The sequence below is a fragment of the Belonocnema kinseyi genome, chromosome 2 (genome assembly GCF_010883055.1).
Source record: "Belonocnema kinseyi isolate 2016_QV_RU_SX_M_011 chromosome 2, B_treatae_v1, whole genome shotgun sequence".
NCBI lineage: Eukaryota > Metazoa > Arthropoda > Insecta > Hymenoptera > Cynipidae > Belonocnema > Belonocnema kinseyi.
In genome coordinates this window covers 25,375,129-25,387,584 of record NC_046658.1, presented here as the reverse complement: position 1 = coordinate 25,387,584, position 12,456 = coordinate 25,375,129, and the positions used below count along the sequence as shown (strand labels likewise).

Genomic DNA, 12,456 nt, shown 5'->3' with positions numbered 1-12,456 from the left:
AGCAAAACTTAGTGGCATCCCTGAGGACCCCGAGGTCGTCGATAAAAGCGCTATACGACATCATTATGCTGGAAAGACTTATATATACTTGGGCGTACCACAGAGTCGAATTCAGGATGTTAAATCTATAAAGGATATTTTACGAAGCAGATACAAACGTCTCATTCAGTAGACTTGGTCTTCTGAACTGCTGGCGAGGAACAAAGTATCTGTAACGAACATGCTTGCCGTCCCGGTTATGCAAATTAAGAAAAACATGCATCTTCAGTCTTCTGTTCCGCGACTCTACATATCACGCCGTCAAGGTGGTCGCAGAATATTGAATCTTGAATGTCTTCACAACAGGATTATTCTCGGTACAGCACATAGAGTTGCAAATGGAGGAGACGCTCTTCTTAAAATGGTCAAGAAGCACGAAGAATCGGACAAAGGACGATTGTCATATGAGCTAACTTTTACTTACCTTAAATCACCCGGATTGAAGTCGGGCATTAATGGTTTCATTTTGGCATGTCAGGACGGTGTCTTTTCCACCTTAACATACAGTCGCCACGTTTTGAGCCAAGAGATTCCCGATGATAGCTGTAGGGCGTGCCATGCACACCCTGAGCATTTAATACACAAACTATCTAGTTGTCCAACTCATGCGGAACAATCTACATCCAGAGGCACAATGCGGCACTAAGAGTGCTTTATTACCATCTCTGTCACTTTTACGGCATTGACCTTAATATCGCAGCGCTAAACTCTCCAAGGGAAATAGAGTTAATTGTCAAGAATGAGAGGTGCCGCATACACTGGAACTTTATATTCTCGACAATTGTTTCTGTTGCGCACTCGAGCCTGACATAGTTCTCCTTGACTTCTAGAAGCAAACCATGTTCGTTATCGAATTTTCGGCGCCAGCTCACAAAAACATTATAGCCAAGGACATTATAGCCAAGGAGAATGAAAAGGAAGAGAGGTATAAGGGACTTGCGACTATTGTACCCGGAATATTCTGTTAAACGAATCGTCCTTATTATCGGCGCTCTTGAGGGTGCCAAGCTTTCAGTGGTTAATAATATAAGAAAGCATCCCTGCGTGTCAACAATATGCTAAAATACTTGCGGGAAAAATGTAGAATTCGTCGTCCTTGGGTCGGTCCGTGTCCTCAGGGTGAACAATACTTTTGCCGAATCGTCGTATTGATTCCATCACAGACTGTAACCACCTATCTCACGGTCGTGAGACGGGTTTATGGCTGAAATCTTACCGCGATTTCGCTGGGATCGGGTGCAGATTTTCATATGAGCACCCGCTCCCGGTGAAATTCTGAGGTTGTCCTTATGACAAAATTTTAATTATATATATACATACACACAGGGTGCTGTGCGTGAGCGTGAGTCCAAAGTCGGATAGAGACTGCTGTTCTCCCGGTGCTAGCATCAATGCACGGCATTAGTCTCTTGCTCACGCAATCACGACTGTTTATACCGCGCTTCTGATTGGTCTAGCCTAAATATTTTAGAACTAAAAAACGAGAACTTTAAATTATTGTTGGAAAACGAATTTTCGGTTTATTGTACCATCATTGAGCGTGTGTGTTTTCGCGCGCGTGTGTGTGTAAAAAAACGGGTTTGGTGTCATCAAAACTGTGTACAAAACGATAAATACTTTCTTTTATCTCGACTCGAGTGTCTGTGAACGTGAGAAATCCAATAATTTTTAGGAATTCTCGTCCGCCTTGGTCGATCTATTATTTTTTGTTGTTGAAATTTCGACTGTGGATTCGGAATAAGCGCCCTTGAAAACCGCAGGAATTTATTTTTAAAGTGAATCCAATAATATTCTTGAATACTTGTCAGTCATTTTTTTTTCTTAATTGTTAACTTTAAATTTGTAATCAGCATGTGCTCGAAAACTCTTGGATAACAGGGTTTGAGTAAATCCAATAATGTTTTGAAATACGCGTCCATAATAATGTTTTTTTTTTCAAATTCTAAATTCACATTTGAAATCAATGAAACAAAAAAAAACAATAATATATGGGTAATTAGAATTCGTTTTTGTACATTTAAATAGGTTTGCCATAACTTGACCATGGCATCGGGATTCCCACTATGTGAATTAAAAATGACATTAGAATTAATTATCTTTCACTTGGAATATTTCAGAACATCCACCCACAGAAAACCTAGAATAATCTCACTATATACTACCAGACCCCCATCATCCAATAAAAAATTACGAAATAGGTGCTTGCGTAGGGGCTGGGGCATAGCCAAATAGACAAACGTGGAAAGAGATCAAATAAAATGGGTTAATGACCATTTTTTTAAATTACTTTAAACTCCTTCAACTCGTTAAAAAATAACGGTAAATCCATCTTTTGTATGAAGTTTTGCAAATTACTTACTGCAATGAGTTACTGATCTTTTGTGTAAAATCAACACAATCCTTGTAAAGAATTCGGGTTTCTAAGTTCATTTTCAATGTTTTAAAAGACAGGGTGAAAATTGGTTATCACTATAATTTGACGTAGGTAATTTTGACGCGTTCACTGCTCATGTATAAAAATCATTACATATGTATACAAAACCTGAATCCATTACTGAAGTTTCAGGTTCGGTTTTGCTCATTCCGACCATGAAACAAAATTCTTGCTATATAATACTTATATTTCAAAATATTTTACGCTTTACATTAAATGGTTAAAGAAGCTATTTTATCTGCTTTCAGTATTCTGGCTTTTACGAAAGTTTGGTACATTATAGTGATAAAAGGATAGTAGTCATTAATGATAGTAAAAAGCGTCATTTTCAACAAAGAACCCCTTTCTCAGGTCTCCATTTCTTCCATGATGGTGTCTATTAATCCATGAACAGGCATCTCCATCAGTGGAATATCCAACAAATTTGATGTAACTGTATACAACTTTTTCAACTTCTCGTAATGCTTTATATCCTGAAACAACATTTAATGACTCTTTAATATTTGATTTTCGAAATATACTGTGGCTAACCAATGCTTTTTTTAATGTTCTTTACAATCAAAAAATGAAAAACATTTTTATCTAAAAATTTGAGAAAAATGGATTAAGAAACAGGGCAGCTTGTTATAATACTGACGCAAGCAAAAAATAAAATACCATACACATGATTTGATTGGTCAGAAGATTATATTTGCAGCTTGCCCTAACAGATGTCCGTAAAAGGCCTTGTTTTTATGCAAACACAAAGGAAGATAAGGGATAATCAGAGGAAGGGAGAAGACGAGACAAAAACAAACCTCAGCTGAACCAACGGCCAATACTATAAACTTTACAAGCATTGTAGATGCCTACTTTCTGCACCTGTTGCACGTGAATGTTTCGGTAAAAAATGCAGAGAACTTTCGATTTTAGAAAACCTTATGGACTCTAGTTGGTCCAATCAATATTTACTACTCACAGTTAGTCTGTTGAATGAAAGAAGTTAGGTTAGGCACGCAATACATGCCTCGAAAAACGGAAATTCCGTACATGAGTTATAAAAACAATATTTCATGCTCTATTTACCTTTTCATGAACGGATGGTAACACTTTATTGAAAGCGGCATTCACATGTCGTTCACGCACTTCTGGAACTATTGATGGATTGGCGATTAACTCCGTCAGAGCTTGAATTCCTGCTTCTCTCATCAAAGCTGCTAAGTCTGCACCCGTGTATCCTTCACACCTTTTATCATTCGCTATTTCTGATAGATTTACATCTGCGGCAAGTTTTGGCTTCGTCCCGTTCTAATAAATATATCAAATATATATATATAAATAATGGTAAATGACAAGTAACTAATTTCTATGCTTATTTTTCGCTATTCCAAAATTGATCTATAAACTGGACATTTTTCCGATTTCTACCAGTAACGTTCTTTAATTTTCCCGATCAACTAAAAGTAACATATTCATATTTTCCGCATAACGCAAACATTTATTTTAATTCATGACGTTCATTCTAAATATCCTTTAACACAACAGAGCTAGAAATTGCAATATAAATAAATTTTGAAAAAAAATACTTGACACTTTCCACCAAAAATTATATTTTTTCACAACAAATGATAAAGCTAAACTTTCAGTTAAAAAAATTAACTTAGAAAAAAATGTAATTTCAAAAAAATAGTTGGATTTTTAACCAGTGATGAATTTTCAAATAAAATTATAAATCTTTAACTGGAATAGTCAAATTTTAAATCAAAAAAGATTAATTTTTTACTAAAATGATAAATGATATTTAAAAAAATGCGAACTTTAGGTAAAAGGGGAAAAACGTGGTTTCTTCAAAATATTTAAATATAAGTGAACCGACGCGATATACAATAAAATTCTATTTATTAATAAAACTCTGAAATTGAGTGTACTGGTTTTGCTACATAAAAATGTTAATATTAAATTATTCAGATTCTAATTGTCTATTGTGCTTCATTGATAAATGTTCTTTGGTAAGAAAAAGCTTTATAATAAAAATAAATAAAATATCAAACGTAGATTAAGAAATACTGATGAAAGCCGAAAATAAAAAAGACGCCAAAAAATTATGCTAACAGTAGGAAGATATAACTTGTAAAAATGGTTGCAGGTGTTTCCTGCCGTGGGTCAAGAACTGTACTGACTATCCTCGACTGTACCGAGGCCACCCCAGGTCCATTTTTATCCCTGTTTCATATTCGGGGACTTTTCCTATTTTTAGAACACAGAACCTAGCTTGGTCCTTGCTCAGGCCAGGCCACTCGGACTCGTCCGCTCATGCCCAGAAATACCTCTTGAACTCGTTTTCTTGTCCACTGATTCCTAGGTGATTTGTGTCTTCAATGATCACGAGATGGCCAACTTTCAGGTCAAGTAGACCTTGATTCCATTTGGTTCGTCGATCGAGGGTAGGTAAGTGTTCTTTTACCCAGCGCTCCCAGAACTGGTTAGCGAAATATTGGCTCGTCCGCCACAGTCTTCGCATATAGCAGTGGTAACTGTGCCATAGGAGGATTGTATGGCTGTGTTCGCTCGTTACGGCAATGCTGACATGCATTCCACACCACCCTCACTGCTGTTCTCGCTTTGATGATATAGACTTGCTGGCGCGGCGTAGATCATTCAGGACTTTTACTCTATCATGATGACCCACGCTGACGTGTAGATTGTGAACGAGGAGGCATACTGCTAGATGTTTTCCATCCAAGATGATGGGTTGCCTCGCTGCCAGACTCACTCCGCTGTATGCCCTGATGCGACCATCCATACGAGTCAGACCATCATTGTCCAGTATAGGTGACAGCTCGAATATTTGAGACGTACGAGATACACTTTCTGTTCTTCAAGATCTTGAAGATCGCCAGGGAAGCTTTCTGCCTGCACCATCCTCAGGATCTCGTTCTCTTCATTTAATACCAGAGCTGCTGGGGAGCATAACCTCTTTATATGGCCTTTGGGTGCTCGTCACCATATACTTCACTTCCTAACTAAAATTTTGGCCAAAGTCAAGGCGCGAACTATCCGCATCCAGCTGTAGATCCTGTGAAGATAAACCCAAGCTTCGAGGTTTACCTGATTCTGATTGTGTACGCAGAAATCCACTTCCGCTTCAGGTGCCGGCCAATAGTCCTGAAACCAATTTGCTTCACCTTTGATAAGAAACTCTGGACCCGTGAACCATTTGCTGGTGGAATTAATTTCCAGATGCTCTGTTTCTCGGGTGGCTTCGTCAGTCACATTTTCCTCGCAAGATATGCTTCTCCATTCATCCATTCGAGTAGTGTCGAGAATCTCCGCCGCTCTGTTAGTTTCAAAGATACTTGGGTAATTTCTTGTCACTAAGTGAATCCAATTCATAACTGTTGCAGAATCAGTCAAGAAAACTCTCTTGCTTACTCGGAGGCTGTGTTCAGTGGTACTATAACTACTAACGACAATCTGGTACCCATCACGGCTGCTTGAAATTCCAGCCTTGGAATTGTCATCGTATTGAGAGGAGCTACTCTGCTTTTTGAAGTTACCTTTTCGAATTTTCCTTTTTCGACTGCTGCGAAGACTTTCCGACTCGCTTCACAGAAGATATGTAATTGGACGTCCTTGACTTGTCCGATCCATAGAGCATAGAATCGCGGCATCCGCAATTCAGTGGTGGTTCTCAGGTCTTCCAGCCAGCTCTTCCACTTGCTTGTCAAATCTTCTGGTAATGGTTAGTACCATCCGAGTCCTGACCTCCAAATATCTTGCACGAGTATCTTGGCCCGTATGTCCATCACTGAGAGTTGGCCTAGAAGATCAAAAACGGAAATGACAAGTTTTAACACCTCCCGGTTTTTTGATGCTTTTCTCCATCGACGATCTTCTAAACCGTGCCCAGTGCAAGGTTGCTTCCGCTTTGCGCCAACGCGTCACGATGCAACGAAGTTAGCAATTCCTTGGAATTGGTCATCCAATTGCGTATCTCGAAGCCTGCTTTTCGGTGTGCATAGGAAACTACACTCGATCGCTTAATTTCCTCTGGAATAGTGTCGACACTGTCAAGACACTGTCTATGTAATGGAAATTAGATCACTTATTTTTTGATCTAGACCTAAAATTCTCTGACTAGATCGATCTTCTGCTCTAATCAAAACCTGGTGAAACATTTCTTAGATATCCACACACGGCTATCGCTTGCTCGCATAATCGAAAAAAAACCATACCACTAGGCAGTAAATGAAGAAATCTCTCCTTTGAGGCCAAGTTCATCAGGAAAACTGTCTTGAATGAAGGACATTTGTGATCCATCATCCAGAAACGCATAAGTCTCAACTTCCCCAGTTGGCCCCTTCAAGGTATCCGGCACGAGCTGCTGCAACCATTTTCTCAGCAACGCTTCCTCCTATAATCTTTGCTGGGATGTCTGGACTTCAAACAACAGAAAAATAATTTCTTGCCCGTGACCCACTCCCATCTTTTGTTAACACTAAGAATTTCCAGTCGCTCACATTGCGATACTGGGTGTTCCGCTTCACAGTATACACATATTATTTTGCTGCTAGGCTCACCTATCGCACCTATCAAAGATTTGCTAGGTTTGACAGCTATCGAGTCACAAGCCATGATCACTATGGCGGCTTGATCCACAAGCCAGCTCGTGAAATTCTTGAGATCCAAAGACTCACATCCAACTTGGATAAACGATTCCCATGATAGTTTCCATTAACAATGGGTGATCCCAATGTTATCCACTAATGTTATCCCTATATCCCAATGTTGTCCCAAAGTTATCCATTAACATTGGGTTGTTTAAATACTCCGGTCGACCTAATGCTTCTAAAGTTGCAATGAAATTCGTAACTGTATCCACGAACTCAATCAATAGTTTTAGCTGGTGCTCTTTTATCTCTAGGCTGCTTGTCAGTCTGGATATTAGATGTTTTATTATATATTCGTAGCGGCCGAAATATTTTTCCAAGAAATTCACAATTCTAAGACACTTCTGAAGGCGTGACATATTTTATGTATCAAGAAAACCAGATACTTGAGTTGTGTTCTTATATGACTGGTAGAATAGCGGTCATTCCCATATTTCTCTGCTGAAATTGGACAAATCCATATAAATAGCTCATCGAGCCATCAATTTCTCCAGCCGTATAGCATCCAATTCCTTTGGCAGCTATTTCTGAGGTCCAGGCAACTGTCTGATTTTGTTATTGGTCCTTATATGCTTTCTGCTGGCCTCCATTATTGAGTCAGGTATCCTCCATGCTTGGACCTTTGAATTCAGCACTGTATGGAATCGGTAGAGGACGTTGTGTCACTGAGTCTATCTTCCACTTTCTCTTCAAGCTTCGCTAATCGTAGTTTAGCTTGCAAGGCATGCTTTTCCTGCTTTCATTCAAAAAGTCTACGATCCGCCTTTCCTTCTAGGCGGTCCAATTCCTGGGCTGGTTGCAGTTCCAGTTCTAAATGCTTTCGTGCGATTGCCCTTATCTTGAGCGACTTGACTTTCCCGATCACGATCGCCGTCAGCTTTCGCTGTGCGCTTCGCCAATGAAAGACTTCGGAGGGCATCGTGTTAGCTCGGGAGTTTCTTGCCCTCATATAATGCTATCTCACTCTGTTGGGCGGTGCAGTATACGTTGGAGCGTACATCGCTTTTCCAGCAGCTCTCTTTAACTTTGACATCCCTCCCTTCTTCCCCGATACAGGATTCCTGTACTGTGTCGGTGGAATGCCAAGATTACTGCGTTAGATTTTCGGCTCCCTTCCCTAGTGGTCGGATGGGGCCGTTAAGTTGAAATACGGGGATATGTTTGTCGAAGGGTCTGACTTTATCACGCACAAATGTACACTTAAACTTTTGACATTGTTAACATTTCCGTCGTCGTTCGCCCCACTGTCGTCCACAAGTAGCGCATTGGCGTCGGCATCGGTGAAAGTATCGTCGAAATTACCCGATGTATTAACACGGTCCATACTCATCTTTTCACTGTTTTTTAATTGGCACACAATTTGCAACCAAAATAAAACATTTATTGATCACAACTGAATCCACCACCGTTAGAATAAGGCTTGAAGGACTATTGTTATTTATAAAAACACGAACTTTAAATTATCCTAATAGCTATACAAAATTCTATGATATAAATATAGTTTAGTTTTCCAATTACAAAACGGAAAATACTTTAAAAACTATTAATGGTAGAAAACGAAAGAAGCATGAAAGTTTGTGGGAAAGAAATGTTCCTAAATGTAGTAGAAATGCGGTATGACATAATAAATTCATCAATTGATTCCTGCTTAATATAATTGAAAATATCATGATAAAAATTAAAATATACAAATCAGTTGACGATTTAATTATCTCATCGGACGAGGAATAAAGTAGAATTAATTATTTTTTAATACGGAGATATGTAACATAATTATTATCTTTAGCACCAAAATATCAATTTATACATTGAAAACCACTTTTGTATACTTGATAAGCAATGATTTTTATATTCACTGTATTTTCAATTACAAAAATTCGGCTGACTGTGAGACACACTTGTACCTACCAATAGGGTAGCGGTTTACCGGCCGGGTCTTAGTCTACGCGGGAGAAAATCCATTGCGCCAGAAAATTAAAACATTAACAGTTTGTTAAGTACTATTCCGATTGAGCTAAGATTTTCCAGAAAACTTCCTTGAACCTTCCTGAACAACTTTTTCACTGACAGTTTACGCTCGCTCAAAATTCGCTCGACTCCCGAAACGTTGGAAGTTGTTTTTGCACGAATTACGCACTGTCTCGGAAAAAAATTATTAAAAATTTTTTTAATAAATATTTTGAACTTTCGCTAACGTCATTCGTCGCAGAACATGATAATGCATATTTTTGATCAGTTTTACTACAAAATATTAAAAACTTCCCGTTTCGTTGCGAGTTGAAGTGAAAAAATGCAAAATATTTTATTCAGAGAAAAAAAAGTTTTTCGGAAATAATTCGAAAAATAAAAAAGCTACAACTTTTTTTATGAGGACAAAAAGATGCGGCATTAATTATTTCATTGTGGATACATATAAAATTAAAATCCGAGACTTTATTTTCAAGTGCTCAGGGGCCTCCGCACTCCAGCAAAATAATTCTACATCACCTTCTTGCATCCAGAGCCTCTATTGTTTAAATCATTATTAATTCTTGTAAATTTAAAAAGCAACATAGAAAAGAGTTTTCAGAATGACGACAAAATTGGGACAACCGCCATAAAATGTTCCCATTGCAATCTGAAAAAAAAACTTTTCCCCTTTTTTCCACTAAAAAAAAAGTAAAAAATTCATTTTCCCTTTGGAAAATAATAAAAATCCAAAGGGAAAACGAATTTTTTTCTTTTCTTTTTTAAAGGAAAAACTTTTTTCAGATTCCGATGAGAACATTTTATGGTGGTTGTCCACATTCTTTCGTTAGATTCTTCGTTTTATTTCCAGAAATTCCTCACATTAACTTGAATATTGGACGTTAATAAGGGATTTTAAATTTGATTTTAATCTCATTCAAATTTCTTCCATTTTAATTTCAGAATGACATTCTTAGTTGAGTCCGTAAATAAATTTTGACTATTCCTTGGAAAATGACCAAGCTGTAGATATGTGTAAGTAAATTGTTTGAATAGATAATAATTATTGTCAATTTGCAAAGTAACGTGATAAAGACATATTGGAAATATATTTTTTGTTAATTTCTTAGACAAATTCATCCTATTTGTACAAAAATAGCCAAACTCTGAATATAATTATAAGAATTGTGCAAATAATTAATAATTATTGTAAATTTGCAAAGTATCATAAAAAAGAGTTCATGGAAATACATCCTTGATGATACCGTGAACAAACTAAGCCTGCTCGTTTAAAAATGGCTAAACTCTTAATTTGTTGAAATAAATAATGATTTTCGTGAATTTTTAAAGCACCATAGAAAAAAGTCATCAGAAAGGTTTTCTAAGTTAATTCTCTACAAACATTGTGTCTATTCTTTGAAAAATAGCCAAACTCTGAGTTTTTTATGATTATTGCTTATATTATTACTAATTATTGTAAATTTACAAAGCAACGTAGAAAAGGGTCATGGGAAAGATATTCTTAATTAATTCTGTAAAAAAATGTAGCCTATTCTTTGCAAAATATCCAAACTCTATATTTGTTTGGGGAAATTGTGTTAAATTCGCAGCAGCAACGCAAAAAAGAGTCATTAGAAATACTCTTCTTAGCAACATATAAAAAAGTAACCGGAAAGTTATTCCTAGTCAATTCTATAATGAAATTTGGCCTATTTGTTGAAAATAGCCAAAATATGAATTTGTGAAGCAACAAATAAAAGAATGATCGGAAAGACATTCTTAGTTGACTCTGTAAACACATTGTGCCTATTCCTTGAAAAATAGTCAAGCTTTGGATATTTTTATAATCACTATTTAAATAATTGATCATTATTGTAAATTTGCGAAGAATAACAGGAAAGAGTTATTGGAAAAACTTTCAGTATTGATTCCGTAAAAAAATTGAGCCCATTGGCTCAACAATGGCCTAACTCTTAATTAATTCTTAGAAATTTGCAGATTACAAAAAACCCATTCGTTGAAAAATGGCCACACTTAAAATTTTTTAAATTGAAATTGGTTGAATAATTAATAATTCTTTTAAATTTACAAAGCAACATATAAAAGAGTCATCCAAAATATATTCTTAATTAATTTTGTAGAAAAGCAAGCCTATTTGTTGAAAAATAACCAAACTCTTAATTTTTCAATTGAAATTGATATATAATTAATAATTCTTGCAAATTTACAAAGCAGCATATAAAAGAGTCTGTCTATGTTTATACAAAAGTTATAATAATTATTAATTATTAATATTTGCAAAATAACGTAGACAAGACTCATTCGAAATACATTCTTTGTTAAATCCGTAAACAAAGTTAACGTATACGTTGAAAAATAGCCAAACACTGAATTTGAATATGGAAACTTTGAAAACCATGAATCATTCTTGTAAATTAACAGAAGCAACCTAGAAAAGATTTATCGAAAAGAGATTCTTACTTGACTCTGTAAACAAATCTTGCTTATTCATTTGAAAACAGCCAAGCTCTGGATGCATTTTTTTAATTGTTTAAATAATTAATAATTATTATATATTTGCAAAACATCGTAGGAAAGACGCATCAAAACGTTAAAAAAAAGCCAAACTCTGAATTTTTTATTACGAAAATTGTTTCAATGTAATTGAAAATTCTTGGTAATTTACCAAGTATCATAGAACAAAATCACCGGAAAGATGTTATTAGTTGACATACATTTTTTTAAAGTTCAATATGCCAACGAGGAACATTTTTTTAAATTGTTTAACTTCTTTAAATTCAAAAAATAATTCAAATTTCTTGAAAATGTAACTGAAAATTGAATAAACTAAAATTCTAAACGTTTGTAATTTTGCACTGTTAGTTAAAATTAGAAATATGTAATTGACTTTGAGAATGTAAATAAAATTAACATAAATGTGTAATTGCTTATAATTGATATTGCTTATGATGCTAATAACAAAATTGTTTTTAAAAAAAACGAGGCTATATATTTTTAAAAAGAAACATTAAGCAATAAGCCGATACAGTTGGGAATTTACCAAGCATTATAGAAAAAAAGTCGTTGGAAAGATATTCTTCGTTGACTCCGTTTCCGTTAAAGATATTTAAATGAAAGCAAAATAAAATAAATTTATAAAAGTTTATAATTTGTATTGTTTATTATTTTAATTTAAAGAATTATTTTCAAAAAAAGTGAGGCTACATAATACATAAACGAAGTCAAATTCGTCGAAAATGTAACTATAATAAAAAGAAATTTATATATATTCATAATTTTCCATTATTAATAACTATAATAATAATAAAAAATGTACTTGAAACTGAAATTTTTTTAAATTTACTTGCAAGTTATCTAAATTTTGAG

The 12,456-nt window shown here is 35.5% G+C and overlaps 1 protein-coding gene across 2 annotated transcripts in view; it reads right to left on the bottom strand.

Moving 5' to 3' along the window:
* Positions 1–2,642: 2,642 nt before the first annotated feature.
* The window catches only part of LOC117168502 (nuclear valosin-containing protein-like), a 253,892-nt gene continuing 244,078 nt past the window's right edge, over positions 2,643–12,456 (bottom strand). For both annotated transcript variants that reach the window (XM_033354215.1, XM_033354216.1), the window contains 2 exons: positions 3,539–3,760; positions 2,643–2,946 (listed from right to left, as the gene is read on the bottom strand). In XM_033354215.1, coding sequence (XP_033210106.1) covers positions 2,821–2,946; positions 3,539–3,760 — 348 coding nt within the window. In that variant the 3' untranslated portion in view covers positions 2,643–2,820. The remainder of the gene's footprint in view (positions 2,947–3,538; positions 3,761–12,456) is intronic.